Source organism: Polypterus senegalus, chromosome 1 (genome assembly GCF_016835505.1).
Source record: "Polypterus senegalus isolate Bchr_013 chromosome 1, ASM1683550v1, whole genome shotgun sequence".
NCBI classification, from domain to species: Eukaryota; Metazoa; Chordata; class Cladistia; order Polypteriformes; family Polypteridae; genus Polypterus; species Polypterus senegalus.
The window spans coordinates 38,004,903-38,021,505 of record NC_053154.1 but is presented as its reverse complement, the minus strand read 5'-3'; the positions used below and the strand labels follow the sequence as shown (position 1 = coordinate 38,021,505).

General features: G+C 36.2%; 1 protein-coding gene across 11 annotated transcripts in view; it reads right to left on the bottom strand.

Annotated features, from left to right (window-relative positions):
* Nucleotides 1-6,400: 6,400 nt before the first annotated feature.
* LOC120524825 (E3 ubiquitin-protein ligase TRIM39-like) overlaps nt 6,401-16,603 on the bottom strand; it is a 110,750-nt gene continuing 100,547 nt past the window's right edge. For all 11 annotated transcript variants that reach the window (XM_039746617.1, XM_039746599.1, XM_039746660.1 and 8 more), the window contains 4 exons: nt 11,239-11,265; nt 9,257-9,283; nt 9,138-9,164; nt 6,401-9,030 (listed from right to left, as the gene is read on the bottom strand). In XM_039746617.1, the coding sequence (XP_039602551.1) occupies nt 8,489-9,030; nt 9,138-9,164; nt 9,257-9,283; nt 11,239-11,265 (623 nt within the window). In that variant the 3' untranslated portion in view covers nt 6,401-8,488. The remainder of the gene's footprint in view (nt 9,031-9,137; nt 9,165-9,256; nt 9,284-11,238; nt 11,266-16,603) is intronic.

The following is a 16,603-nucleotide window of genomic DNA, read 5'->3' as shown; positions in this document are numbered from 1 at the left end:
TACTCTACCAACTGCCATTGCACTGAATTTCTATGTTTTCTCAAATTTGTGATATTTTCTGGTGTTTTTACATTTCCCAGTGGTCTAACAAACATGTTCTTCACAAAACCAGTAAATGGACATTAATTGAAGTACGTTAAAGTAGCATTACAAGTAGGAAATCTTCCTTGCCGAGGCATTTTAGACTTAATGTGAAATCTTCATTGCATCTCTGTTATGGAGGCACCCACAAGTTGTTCATGGTGATTAAGCTGCATTTAGCATACGACCCAGCCACAGCACACTTTCACCCAATTCACTCTCCCTTCATAATACCATGGAAATCGTCAAATTGTAGTCCCACATTTATGATCATTGTATTGTGCTCATTGTACTTTAGTTATGATGAGGTTTGAGAAACTCTAGTAAATTAAACATTGATTTTAAGATGAAGATTACAATGTTCTGCTTTAATGACAAAATAAACTACGAGATTAAAGTAGAAATTTTGAGATTAAAGTTGACACTTCGACATTAATGTCAACATACACCTTTTTTTCAAATGGTGGGCTACAACTCGCCTTTTCACTATGACTTGATATCTGACCACTCCTTTTTTATTTCTGCACTGTGTGACTTTCTGAACTTGAACTTTTGAGTGCCTCTGCCACACTGTACCACTCCATTAATTTCCTTTTGTTGTTTATACCCCTGCTTGAGCCACCAAATAATACATTTTTCCTTGCCTCCACTTCACTGAGTAGGACCTCTATTTCACATTTGCTGAAATTCTTCTTTTTACACTTGCTTTTGTCATTGTCTTCTAACAAAACACTGAATGGAAGGGGCCATTTATATTGATTTGCATATTCAAATAGACAAAATTCTGGGAGGAGTCGGGTTGGGGCTGTAGGGGAGTGCATCTGCATTAAAATTCACATTGGTTGGGATTTATAAAATATACAGTAAGTGCATGAAAGTTTGCTTACACACATTTTTATGCATTTGAATTTTTTATGCATACGCATATTTCAAGTTTTGTCCATACTCTATGTTTTAGTATCAATTCTGTTACACATGGTGTTATACATGCGGCACCTGGACCTTTGAAACCACAAGAGGAAGAGGGACACCATCAAACACCTGTCTCAAAATAAACACAACTTTTAAATATTTAATCATTTAATTTACTTTTTTTTTTAAATCAAGAGTTAAGTACAAAAACAGACCATAAGAAAAAGCCCAGTGCAACTTTGAAACAATGAAATAAATGTAAAAACAAGAAATATAATCTGGAATGAACAAACCAAATCTCAAAACCAGAAAACAGAGCAAAATATTAAATAGAAATCAAAGGTCAAAAGACCACAGAAGAAGGCATATTTTGACTTAACAGCAATCATACCATATGACAAGTTGCAAAAAGACTGAGCTAAAATTAATTCTGGCCTGATTTTCTTAAACAATTAAATCCAGGCAGTGGAACAATAATGTGGGGTGTGATGTTTCTCCCAGTGCCCAGGAGCTCTTCTCTCACATTTCTATTTCCCAGTAGCTTACAGTGGTCAGTTCTTTTGTGCCCATCAAGTAATCCACTTCAGCATACTCTCCAAGTCTTCAAAGATGTCAAGTTTCACTTGGGTTCGGTCTTTGAAAATAACCAACCCATGATGAGCAGTGTCATTCTGTAGGGGCATATTTACTATAAGTGTTGGCGAGAACAAACTTTACGGTTTATATAGAGAGTAAAGTTAATTATATATGATGTTGAAGCAATCCCAATGATTTATGATGCAAAAATGCTTGTTAAATCAAGGCACAGTTACAGAAATTCTTTTTTACAAATATTTTACTTCTCTTTAGAAACTTAGTCTTTTTGTTTTTGTCATTTTATGAGTATTTTATTTCAACTTTAAGAAGTTATATTAATGGACAAAAATATATTAGTGTTACTAGCATAGTAAATTCTTCTTTAAGCGGGTGATACATCATTAATATAAAAGTTGATAAATGTATATAGGCAGACTACAGTACTGCATTGGTCAATGCAGGCTGAAAAATTGATTATCATGCATAGGATAATGAGATAAGAGCTTCATTACTTTAAAATGTTCCCTGCATAGGTTGTGTGTTGTGATAGGATGGCCAGAGACATTGCCACACTGGGAGACCTGGAGAAGCAGGAGACCGGGAAAGGGGCAATTCCTACCCCGGAGCACAAGATGGCAGCCCTCCGTGATTACATGGGAACAACAGAGCTGGGAAGCTCAAACCTGTGGGGACCCATGGCCACCACCAGGGGGCTTCTGGATGGTTTCAGAGCCACAGATTGCAGTACTTCTGCCACTCCAGGAAGTGCTGCCAGAACAAAACACCCAGAGGTCATCAGGGAGCATGTGGAGCACATCCAGATACATTATGAAAGGGGCTGGCTCACTCTATTCAGGGAGCTGGAGTTGGGTGGAAGAGGATGGAGCTTGCGACTGGAGGAGTGAAGGCGGCAGAAAGTATAAGTAAAACTAAAAGTAAAGGACTGAGCTATTGTGGATGTTTTGGTGCACTGTGTGGTGCAAGGAAAAGAAGTGTAAAATAAACGTGTGTCCTGGTGTCTGTCTGTGGCCGGGCTGAAACCTGTGGTCGAAATTTAATATCTTATTAAAGAAAGAAACATCCTCTAACAGGGCAATTCAGCAATCAGACAGGAAAAAAGCAGTTCATTGTATCTTTTAATGACTCATCGGCACAATGCCTTGGAGGGAGCATTCTTTAAAAGCACTCTGTTACAGCAAAGTCAGAGAAACAAAGAATAGAACTGTTGAATTTCCAGCCATGGTCAATTAATGCATACATTTTTCTCTGGTTGGTTCATTGGTTTACACCCAAATATTTTATATAAAATAAAAGTCTGTTATATTATATTCTGGTTCTTCTTATACCTTTTGAGATGAGACACCACCCTTGAACCTTCTGTGCATATAACAACTGTCCATTCTTGTTTATAGGATATCTGCTGATCTCTTTGTTATCCTTCAGTACATTTTGTACATTACATCAACCTTTCTTCTGGTACATTCTTTATTTACTTGACCATCTCAGTATTTTTACTAAACCAAATCTTATATTTCAGTGTACATTTTATTGTTCACTTGACCTTTATTTGGTTTCCTACATTTGTTAACCCTTTATGCTATTTCTTTAAGATGAATGCTATGTTACCCTAAAATTATTCTTCCACAAACTTCACAGTGTATGTAATATATGACAAACCTCTCAATTGTTGGTAAACTGATGGTGATTATTGCAAACAGGAGCACAGTGTAAAGAATAAAGAAAGGATTTTGAACAGGATTTCATTTCCTTTGTTTGGCAAAGAAAGTAGGTGTAATTTCATGGACGTCTGCCAGTTTCTTAAGTTTTATTGTATGAATATTTGCATCCCAGTAACAGAATCTAAGATACTGCCATGCCACCTTGAACTTTGTATCTGTATAAAGTCTTTTTTACATATGACCATTTTTAATTCCAGATAAATTGGTGGTAATCTTATCTGGTTTCACATTATAAACTCAAATAAACCAAAATTAAATTAGCTGTATATACTGAGGCTTATAGATATCATGAAGTGGTTCATCGTCCTTTAATGCAACCACTGGGTAATACCCTATGGACTTGCTAATGCGTCTGTTTTTTCAAAATGTACTAATTAAATATTTTGTATCATTTTGGAAATCTTTGTTTTAGTGTATATTGATGATATACTAATTTTTTTAGTGATGAAAAGTCTCATATTAGTCATGCAAGAAATGTATTGGCTAGAGATCATAACAATCTGTTTATGAAATTAGAAAAATGTGAATTTCATAATACTGCGGTGGGTTGGCACCCTGCCCTGGATTGGTTCCTGTCTTGTGCCCTTTGTTGGCTGGGATTGGCTCCAGCAGACCCCCCTGTGTTTGGATTCAGCGGGTTGGAAAATGGATGGATGGACATTTCTACGTCAGGTACCCATATGAGATTATACAAGGTTACTGCAATTTTTAACTGAAAGTCTTCAGAAAATACTTAGCATGTTCAAAGGTTTCCTGGTTTTTTAAATTATTTTAATTGCTTTTTAAAAATTTTTAGTACAGTTTGAGTATCCCTAATCTGAAATTCTAAACTCCAAAATGCTCCAAAATCGAAAATGTTTTCAGCATTGACATGATGCCAACTATATTCCCTCTATTTTTGTTACTGCTGAACAGACATGAACAAGATATGAACAGATTTCGAATGGATTTATTCATTCTTACCCTTTGGGTCTGGTCACAAAGCTACAACACACAAAGGATTGATGACCATGGGAGATATGGGGGATGTTCCCAGGGAAACACCATGAAGCAAAGACACATGATTGATGATCAGGGTTGGGGTCCTCTATAATGCAGTGAGCTCCACGAACACCAACACTCGATCAACTCTCAGGGAAGAGAAGTCCCCTGAGAACCGCGATGATGCAGAATAGATGCTGTGCAGCAGTTTCAATATGCTGCATGGGTTGGAGCCTTGGAGGAGGTGGGAGTAGTAAAATGATAACACCTGTGCTGTGTGTTAATGAAATGTCACTGCTTAGGATTACCAAAAGCAGCAGATGTAATCATTGCAAGGAAGTAAGGGAAAGGAGGCCTCTAGCAGGTCAGTCGAATCAAAAACTGGAGAGACAGAGTGAGCAGCAAAGATAAAACTGGGTAACACAAGCATGTCTGGATGGTTCAACCAAAACAGCCTTCAAATAATTTAGAGGTAACAGTTCAACAGCAACAGCCAATGCGGTGCTAGTAAGTGGGGCAATAATTATAGTGGCAGAAATTGAAGTAGTTGTCTAAATAATACAAGAAAAAGCAGGAAAAAGAAGCAAGAGCTTACAAAAAAAGGCAAAAGAAACTGGAATTGGTGGATCTTTCAATACATATGCATAGACTGAAAAGGACAGCTCAACAGAGAAGGCAGTATAACCTGGACCTGGATTTTCAGATGTTTCAGCAAACAACAATGGAGTTGATGATTCGAAAGAAGCAGTAGCAAAAACTAGAGACATGGACCTAATTTTCAGTGAGGATGGCTGAGAAATAACTCTTACATTTTGGTTATACTGATCCAGCAGGTGCTGAATGTGAGTTTAATTTAAACATATTGAATTCTCCATATCAAAAAAAATGTATCTCTTTTTCAAGATTAATAATAGGGCAGTAAAGGAGGATGCTTCAGAAAGATTTCTCGCTACTTTCTGTAAGCGTTCATAATTACTACAAAATAATATTGGGAGGCAGATGATCCCTCCTAACAGCATGACATTTTAGAAAAATTGTATCTACCTCTACCAGATTACTTATTTTTCAGTGGTCTATTCTATTCTGGTTCAAGTGCCATTCTGTAGTGAAGAGAGTTTGTGAGAATTCCTAAAAGCAGCACAAGCCAGGCCCTCCCAGGCTGCCTAGAATTGGCCTCACCTCAAGCAGTCTGACTTTCTAACTCCACAGGAAAGATTTGGCATACTAGGCCCTCTCGGACCTGGGATCACTTCCGGTGTTACATTTTTGCATGCAAGAAGCACTTGTAGGTCATAAGGAAGCTCCCCAAGTACCCCAACAGGGTTGCCCTTCCTTACTACAATACCCAGGCAATCCTGTGGGTGTCCGTACTGGGCCCAAGCCAGGGGGAGCAGTGCTACTTTTTGTGCTGTTGGACAAACTTTTCAAAAGATGCACTTCTGTCTATTACCTGATCAGCCTGACTGGGACAGAAACTGAGGACCATTACGGTTTCCATTCTTGTGCTCCATCCATTACATCCTCCCTGCCAGGAAGGTATTCATCTACCAACTTCAATCAGGATGCCAGTCCAGCACTTACAGCTTAAAGTAAGGAAGTAAATTCCAGAATTTCAAACAAACTCTTAGAACAACTAAAAAATGTATAAAATACACAGAAATGCCCTTCTAGGGAAAGGAACTGTAAAAGCTTTGGCAAGAAAGGACAACTCAGAGCAGAATCTTTATAAATGAAAATATTTATTCAGAAAATATCAAAAGTGGAAAAAGGAGTTGCCTAAAAGCATTCTCAGGTGAACAAATCCCAATACACAACCCAGATATCAAAAATGAAGAACATAAGACAAAATTGAAAAGAAATAATACTGAAACATAAAAGGTAATGATTCCAAGTAAACAAACAGAAGAAAAATAGAAAATAGATATAAGCCAGGGAATAACCCTTTGCTGAAATATAACAATTACAGCTAGATAGGTCCTGTGTCAGTCTCAGGTTTATGTTCTCTTATCTGTCGAAATAGAGTAGAATCTATTTTCTGATTATTAATACCTTTTTATATCAGTAGGTGATGAAATTTTGTATATAAACTTTCTTTTAATGAGACAACATCAGATATCAACATGGCTTATAGAAAAATGACCCTACTATGTATAGGATTATCATTAAATACAACACTGAAAGTGGCAATGCTTGCCTGAAAATAACAGCATAATAACCACACACACCTTACAGAGCCATCACAAATCAACTTACAACCTGTTTCTAGAAAAGAAAAAAAAGGTTGAAAATTGCCAACAATAAGATCATACAGGTATATAAAAGTTCAATTGTACATAATACAAGTCAGAAAACGTTAAATTGTGCTTGTAGAAGGAACTCAAACATAAAAAAGTAGTGTGCCTACAAGGCTATGCTATGTGCTTATATACAGAAAATATTGCTGCATCTCTCAACCCAGGATTTAACATGACATCTGCTACACGAATCAATGTTACGGTGGGACTGTAGAAAAGTGAATTGTACAAAGGAGAAAGAACTAATCCTCTCCTTTACATTTTTGCTGTAACAAGCTGCTTTAGCCATTTGTTTGCTCTATTCCAGTTAAATCTGGACTGATAGTTTGCATTGAAAACTGCATTTTGTATAGCACAAAGGATCAAAAATATAAGTATCTTGCAATTTTTCTCTTTTAGTATTGGGTTTTAATTTAGTTTTACATTTAACAGGATACACCTGGAGGCTTCTAGTAGCACTAAACAATAATATATCCAAAACTCTTTCTTTTTTATTTAGTACAAAGTATTAGTCCCTGAGGAGAAATTATCTTTATGTCTACAGTTCTGTCTGATTCCAGCTCAAAACGAAACTCCATAATATCTATTTAACTATACCATAACAACTAAAACTAAAACCACAATTAATATATGCCTCCTTTCAAACCAACTTGTGCAGAGCAGGGTCACAGGGAAAAAGCATCAGACTGGAAGAATAACAACCCCAGGACAGGGCACCAGTCTAATGCAGAGTGAACGCCCTCTCTCCCACACACACACACACACACACACACACACACACACACCCGTGCAAACACACACACACAAGGGTCAATTTAGATTTGCCAATCCACCTTACCTGCACGGGCCAGAATCACATCTGATTGTGAAACTAAGCGTGATCGCTCACTTCTTTGTAACCTCCTTAGCGTTATGTTTACCACCCAAACAAATGAACCAAAAACATAAATTTCTCCAACAAGAAAAAATCTTATGTGCAACAGAAACTTGTTAATACCAGACTGTTAACATAAATGCAGTAGGAAATGTTTGTCTAGTGTCTACTGCCGTACTGATGATGATTTACTACATGTCCTCCATGTGATATGTTTTAATACAGTCACCAATGCACAGCGAATTTCATTGCACATTTTCTTATAATATTTTTTCTATTGTTAGCACATGAGAGGGTAGAATGTCAGTGTCCGATCCGCACAATTGATGCACACCACTAAGCGCTAAGTTTAGTGACTTCTACATTCCCTGACATCAACATTGACAGTTGCTGCTCTGTGAACAGTGCTTAGGGGCCTAACACCTTTCTGGTCCTTCCACTTGATTGCAATTAATTTACCTTTTTGCCATGCACCTAACATGCTTACGCTGAAGTTTCATGTGGCCAAAGTCACCAGACACATCATGGTGGTTTGGTTGCACAAAGCTGTATGCATCAGTTTCACTTTTTGTGTTAATGTCTGATGACCAAATCACACTGTCACCAATATCCCTTTATTCAACTAATGGTTCAGTTTCAGTTTGTTCTAAAACTGAACTTACATTTTTTCATTTACATTCTAATGTGTGTTTTGGTTGAAGGGTCACTCTCACTCACAAATACTGATGAGTTACCATAGAGCGGCAAAACGCATAGAAACATTCATGATGTTTTTCTTACATGATGTTACTTTATCCACTAGATGCCTGTAGAATACTGTCCTGCCACGAGACACATATGAGCCTAAACATATTTACTTAGAATTCTGAGCACAAAGGATGCACCAGGTTACCGCCAAAGAGGTTAAGTGATCTACAAATAACTAGTTATGAAGATTCCATTGAACTTTTAGTGAGTTAAGGCAGCTACAGACAAGTGGGCAAGCAAAAAATGATCCACCTGATAGACTTTATTATTGTGAATGGAGGGTTTTAAGCTATGCCATCCTCATCCTGAGCAGTACTAAGCACAACAGTTGTTTTTTTTTTAATTATTAAGGGTACTTTGTCATCTGATCCTGGGCTAAACACAGTATACAAACTCTTATAGCGATCAATGTAAAATGTGTGCATGTGCTCTTTTGTCTCTAGATCATAAAAACTTAAGTTCCCCCATCTTAGGTACACCCCCACTTTATTTAGTCTACGTTGAATTTCAGTGACAGTGCTGGAGACTGCACTTAATTTTTTTTCAAACAGCTGCATAATCCAGAATCCACTTTTTGGGGTCCTATGAATGAGTTCCATCTCTTTAATGCTCTGAGATGCCAGTCCAATTGCCCAGCTGCTCTTTCCACCAACCTCTACCTCCCAGTAATATTTTTTGTGATTTTCTACTGAATTTATAATCTCATTGCCTGTAACACAGTACCATTTATCTGAGCCAATTGTAAATCCATTGAATCTCAGAAGTTCTCCATCAGCGTCTACAGATATTTCAGCGTGTGCTGCCTCTTGTTTAAGGATAATATCAACTGTTGGGAAATTGCAACAGACAGGAGAAAATCTGTTATTATGGTTTTAAAACCCCTTTCACTTTCTGTCAAAACAATAATTAATTATTTTATACCATAATACATACCTTCTGCTTCCTGCATTTGTTTCCAAACTAGAGGAATAACATGCATAAAGTACTATATCAATAGAGATGTCAACAGTATTAATTTAAAAATGCTTTAGATTAAACTTCTTAATTTGTACCTTTATCAAGGACAATTCCTTTCTTCTCTGCATGAGGGAAAAATGAAAGCATTAAAAAAAGAAGACAAAAATGGCATGTTTACAAAAAAATCTGGAAGATCTGCCTCTAGATTGTTTACAGTGCGTATTCTTTAGGTTTAAGACAAATTACACCTACAATATTTGTACAGTACAGAAAATCTGATAACAGACTGAATTTATGCATTCTTCAGATCAATAGTTATTTCTCTTGCTCTTCTCTACCTTAAAACTAATTTCCTTGAGTTTACACATGCCTTTTAATGTATTGAATAAACCACAATAAATTCTTTTCAAAATCAACATGAATTTATTACCAAGAAAAGTCAAATAAAAGCTTTTAGAAATAAAATGTTTTAGTATCTTGTTAAGTGTTCAAATGCAATGAGGCATGCCTAGTTTCTCACTGCAAGCCAGCTTAATGTTCAGTGCAAAATGGAACAACTTTAATTTATAATTTTGTCTTCTTTTCTTTGGATTTACTTTGAAACATGTTGTTATATTTGTTATGTTATTATTTTTCATTTGATAGAACTGTGATCTGTTGTAATGTTTTGTTCTTCAATAATGGAAGGAAGAAAAAAGAAAACACTGGAAAGATCTTAGTGTAGTTTTAATTAGAATTTATCTTTTAATCCCACTAATTAATTTTAACCATGGATGGTTCCTTACTTCATTGTGTATGATTGCCAGCCATATCACTGTCTAGACAACATTCATGCTGTACACATTTGCATGGATAGTCCCTAGACAGCCTGCTTGCACAAGAAATTACAGATAAAAATGCACATTGACATATTTGGGTCCTTAGTTTAGCTGTATTATATGTGTTTATTCTGCTCTGCATCAACATCTAATTTAGGTTTGGTTGTTCTTTATCTGTGATGCTGCTGGGATCCTGTAATCTAATAGTGGAGCAGAAAATAAATAAAAAAGAGTAACCAGAAGCTATTTAACTGCCACAATAAAATGTATTGAGACAAGTTAAAACTGGCCTAAGGCATATTATTAGAAAACTCCTGTTTACTTTAAATGTCTTATTCTCTACCGTTCATTAGATATGCCTTACATCTCTCTAGCTTTATGCATCATTTACTTTCTTTGTCAGATATTCCAGCTCTATCTTGGATACCGGACAGTGTGACACTAAGAGGCACAGATGTAAAACGCATGGTTTATTGTTTTACGTGGCCCTCTTGCCTACTTCATTGGACATTCCCTCACTTTTATGAATTCTACACAACATTACGAGAACGGACGTCTGACAAACAGATGTCTTATCGCTCTAAATATAAAGAGATATTCTAAAATCATTACTAATATAATAATTAAGGATTTTGAAGAAAACAATTCTTTGATTCTTATGTTTTAAAAAAGAATCAAGTGTGCACATAATAGTGAAGCCAAGAAAAGTAGTTGTTTGCAAAAAGGTCCATGGCATCCTGGGAATATCACTGCTTGCAAACTAACCAGTAAGTGTTCATTTGTCTAAATTGTCTTTTCAATTCAACATTTATTTAGCAAAGTATCTTAGAAATATTTAATTCCAGTGTGCATAAATCTCTACTGAATCTTGAATGTGCCCTGCAGGCACAAAATGAACAAAAGAAATATTTTCAGACAGACTAAATTGTAACCACAAAAATAAATGCAATGGCACTATAACAAAAACATCTTTTACACAGCAAACCCAGACTTGTACTAAGCAGATACTGAAAATGTACTTTAACACTTTTTTCCTGCATTTAACATTTCTTTTTAGTTAGTTTCTAGAAAAATGCTACAGAGAGATTCAACTGTTTTCAGTAAGTAGCTGGAGAATAATTTGTATTTTATGTGATACATCACTATTTTACTACCTTTATGTACTAGAATGAAAGGCCTTTTAAATGTTTGGCAAAATTCAGCATGGAGTAAGAAATGTTAGAACAAGTTTTACTGTGTAATAAAGCTTTAGGTCTTACCCAGTTCAATGTAAAGTTCATTAATTTCTGGAAGAGAAATAAAATATTTGTTTATTAGATTAATCACATTCATTCATCAATGTTACGTACTGTATTAACTACTACGCAAGATGGAAAATTCCATAATTATATTATACATGTTAATTATGACTTCTTTTCAAATTTCAGAAATGGTCCCACTAATTACAAAAGGTTTGTTGAAATGCTAATGTACATTGTAAAATGAAAAATGATTGCAAGATGAGATGGATTATCTCCAGCTAGATCTTTGGCACACAACTCATTTAGTTGTTGGGATACTTGACGCTGTTCTTCCAGCATTGAACAGATGATGTTGAATTGAAATTGAAATCTGCATGCACAATAAATTTATGCCCACATTACTAATGAAAGTGCTCATGAAGGCTCTTTGTAATTAGTATAAAGCAACACCCTTTGCAAATAATGTCATACTTTATAAGTACAATGGTGTCAATACAACGCAGCGACAAACGAGAATAAGACATTTAAAAATTCTTAAAGGAAGTCAATCAAGCACTGAAGCAGTAACTGTTACCAAGAGCAGAGATTTGGGGACAACAAAGTTTTTGAATCTTCTACAGAGTAGTAATATTAGTATTTTTTCTTGCATGCTCCAAGTCAAATTAAATTAAAAGAAAACACACAACAAGGTGAATATGACCATGATTTCCTTTTTCACTAAACTTTACTTTAAGAGTATTCCTCCAAAGTAATGTGCTGTACACATGGACATAAAAGACAGGATTAGGAGAAAAAAATGAAAGATATGCACATTTGCACCTCAGAATTTAACTTAAGTATCCCATATCTTTGAAACTATACGTACTTTAGGTACTACTGCAAAAAGAAAAAGTTTTCTTTAGTAGTGTAAGCCATGGTGTAAGGTTAGTGAAGCAGTGAATTGTTGTGCCTTGTGTTTATTGAAGTAGTAGTTTGACTTATAGGGCAGCACGGTGGCACAGTGGTAGCGCTGCTGCCTCGCAGTTAGGAAACCCGGGTTCGCTTCCCGGTCCTCCCTGCGTGGAGTTTGCATGTTCTCCCGTGTCTCGTGGGCTTCTTCCGGGTGCTCCGGTTTCCTCCCACAATCCAAAGACATGCAGGTTAGGTGGATTGGCGATTCTAAATTGGCCCTAGTGTGTGCTTGGTGTGTGGGTGTGTTTGTGTGTGTCCTGCGGTGGGTTGGCACCCTGCCCTGGATTGGTTCCTGCCTTGTGCCCTGTGTTGGCTGGGATTGGCTCCAGCAGACCCCCATGACCCTGTATTCGGATTCAGCGGGTTAGAAGATGGATGGATGGATAGTTTGACTTATTGGGGTAAAATGGTTACCAGGTGAGCTCATTTCAGTTTTGGCAAAGCACTTTAATTTATCTTTTTCTCCATTTTTATTAAATTTATTGAAATCAAATAACATTGCATATAAGCAAGACAAAATTTACAATATAGTTTCAAATTAAATCAACCCCCACTGATGAGAAAGAGAGCTAGGCCAACATAATAAAACTTTAATATTTGGAAAAATATATAAATAAATAAATAAATAAATAGAATAGAAAAAGGGAAGAGAGTTCACTTCCCCCATTTAAATGTTTATTCTAAAATGTTATTGATTAGATCCTGCTAGGTTTTTAAAAAGTTTTGCACAGTTCCTCTAAGTGAGAATTAGATTTTTTCCAATTTCAAGTAATCATTTACCAACTAACATCTGAGTTAGGATTCTTCCAGTTGAGCAAGATAAGTCAACATACCAATAGTAAATTAAAGGCAATTATAGTATGTTTGTCCTTCTGTCCTTTAAGCCCATCTGGAAGTACACCAAACACAGCTGTTAGTGGAATAGGAGAGATTGTGACACCAAGGCATTTAAAGATTTTGGTCCAAAATGATGTTAATTTGGTGCATACCCAGAACATATGGTCCAATGAGGCTAGAACTTGATTGCAATGCTTGCAGATTAGATCTTGCCCTGGAAACAGTCAGTCAGTCAGTCATTCATTTTGGACAATTTTAAACGAGACAGATGTGCTCAATAGATGATTTTAAGTTGAACAATTGTATTTTTTGCACATATGGAGCTAGAGTGAATTCTGTGCATTGCTGCTTTCCACTCCTTCTCTGAAATGTTGAGTGAGAGATCCTTTTCCCACTGTACTCTGGGATCTTTGAAAGGCAGGGACTTGAAAGGGAATTTTTTATATATTACAGAAATACTGTCTGATTTCTCGAGACTGATCAATATTTTTTACGGAATAGAAGTAGGTGGGAGGTGAGGAAAATTGGGCAAGTTTTGTTTAGCAAAGTTTCTGATTTGAAGGTAGTGAAAGAAATGTATTTGCTGGAAAGTTAAATTTGGAGTGTAATTGTATGTAGGTTGCGAAGACGTTGTCTATGTACAGATCTCTAAGTGATTTAATCCTGTATGTTTTCCAGACATTAAAAACTGTGTACATTTCAGAGTGTGGAAAAAGGTGGTTATCATGTATTGGTATCACAGATAAAAGCTTCTTTATTTTGAAGCACTTCCTACATTGGTTCCATATTCTGAGTGAATGAAGCACGATTGGGTTGTTAGTATATTGGCAATAACTTGTATTTACAGGTGTACTAAGCAAGGAGTATAAAGATGTACTGCAGGATTTTATTTCTATTGCAGACCAAGCCTGTGTATGTTCATCTATTTGTGTCAGTGTCCAGGTTTTTATAGCTTGTGTATTTGCCACCCTATAGTAAAATTGAAAGTTAAGAAGAGCCATGCCACCTTCTGTCGTAGGTCATTGTAGGGTCGCCCTTTGGATACATGGATATTTATAATTCCAGATAAATGAGGTTATGATTGAATCTAACTTCTTTAAAATTATTTATTGATGTATATTGGAATGCTTTGAAATGTAAAAAGAAGCTTAGGAAGGATATTCATCTTGACAGTGTTAATTCTTCCAGCTAAAGTAAGATGAAGGGTAGACCATCTATGCAAGTCTTGCTTAAGTTTTTCCATGCACACTGCAAAATTATATTGATAAACAACTTTATGTTTACTTGTGATGTGTACTCCTAGGCATTTAAACTAAAGAGTGATGATGAAAGGCAATGTCAGTCAGTCAGTCATTTCCCAACCCACTATATCCTAACACCGGGTCACGGGGGTCTGCTAGAGCCAATCCCAGCCAGCACAGGGCGCAAGGCAGGAACAAACCCCGGGCAGGGCACCAGTCCACCGCAGGGCACACACTCACACACCAAGCACACACTAGGGACAATTTAGGATCGCCAATGCATTCCTCCCACTGCACCACCGTGCTGAAAAGGGATTGTGTCCAATCTAATATTGTGTGCTGGAGACTTCACTGGAAAGAGCACACTTTTAGTCAAATTAATTCTGAGACCAGAAATTTTTTGAAATTCTTTTAGTGCTGCTAGGACTGCAGGCACATTATTTTGTGGATGTGATATATATAGTACCATATCGTAGTATGCATATAGTGAAATTTTCTGTTCAAGTTCTTCTCTGATAATCCCCTTTATCTCATAAGCATTTCGAAAGTGAACTGCCAGTGGCTCGAAGGGGATTGAAAAAAGCAGTGCTGACAAGGGACACCCTTGTCTAGTACCACGTTCTAGTTTGAAGTAGTCTGAAATAATGTTGTTAATACAAACTGAAGCTTCTGGACTGGTATACAGTACTTTGATCCATGCACATATATTTGGGCCAAACTGAAATTTCTCCAATGTAGTGAAAAAGTGGTTCCATTCATCAAAATTAAATGCTTTCTCTGCATCCAACAATAATAATATCTCTTAGACTTTGTGGGTGAATATATTACATTAAACAGGCGTTGATGATTGGAAGCTAAGTGTCTGCCTTTAATAAATCCAGCTTGGTCTTGTGATATTACTAAGGGAAGCACTTTCTTAATCCTTCTAGCTAGGACTTTGAAGAGTATCTTGACATCATTATTCAGAAGTTAGATTGGCCAGTATGATGCACACTGTAATAAGTCCTTATTTTGCTTAGGGAAGATGGTAATTAATGCTTGACGAAAAGTCTGAGGTGGAATTTTATTGCTTCTTGCTTCTGTAAATGTTGCTAATAAAAGGGGAGCTAACTTAATTGAGAATTATTTATAAAATTTGCCAGGGCCTGCTGCTTTCTCACTCTAAAAAGAGTTTAAAGCATGTAGTATTTCTGATAGTGCCAGAGGTTTATCCAATTACTCTGCATTGAAAGTATCTAGTTGTGGTATCTGTAATGCGTCCAAAAACACATTAGGTTGTGTGTTGTCTTCTTTAAACTCAGTAGAATATAAAGACTTTATAAAGTCTCTAAATGTGTGCATTACATTTTTATGGTCGATGGTTTTGTCTTTGTCTGTGTTGGTAATTGCTGGGATTGCACTCTGAACTTCATGCTTGTGGATTTGTTGAGCTAAGATCTTATTAGCTTTCTCTCTGTTCATAGTAATGATATCGTGATTTAAAAATGAGTTATTCTGTTTCCTTTATTTTCAAAGTTTGCAGTTATCTAAGTGAGCTACAACAAGTTAAACCTGCTTTCCCTATTTCAAGGAATAACGTTCAAACAGAGAAGTGTGGACTGTACCAGGTATGCAGCTCAGATTGCTATCCTTCATGGTGCATATGGATATCTCGCTTTCAGGACTTTAGGTGCCATAGATCAGATTTTGCAACTTTTGCTTAAGTTCTACTATATGTACATGAATCCAAAGCTTTTTCAACCCAGTTGCCATGTGCATGTCATCATTATTTGGTGGCACATACAGTTGCTAGCAGGTGTTTTCACTAATGAAAGTTACTAGAAGACAATATATAAGTGTACTAACAAATACAAACCTTCGTAATAAGTTAATTTTTACAAATTCTAAATATCAGCAGTTTCATATTCATGAGTAGAATGATATCATAGTGAAATCACTTGACTTTAAATTATTTTCTTATTAATGTCTGAGCCTTGCTCTTAAAAGCTTTTAATTAAAACCTGTTATAATTAAACCATTCTTTTGAGCAGCTATTCTTAAAATGAATGTTGCTTTTTAAAACATGTTCGATTTCCTGAGTTCATAATCACACCTAGATTGTATATGCAGCACGAGTCATTGACAGTTCAGCCACCACCAAAGTTTATTGGTGATGAGTAAAGTTGGGAATGACCGCATGTAATTAACTAGTGGTGAATGGATTGTCTCAGGTCTAATGATAAAGGATTTAAAAAGCCTCAATTAACCAGTATAGCTGCAGGAATATTTCTTTAAAAACAAAGAACAAACATTAAAGTATTATGATTTATATTGTGGGGATCATTGTAGCCTGAAGTGCCCTGAACTACAGAACA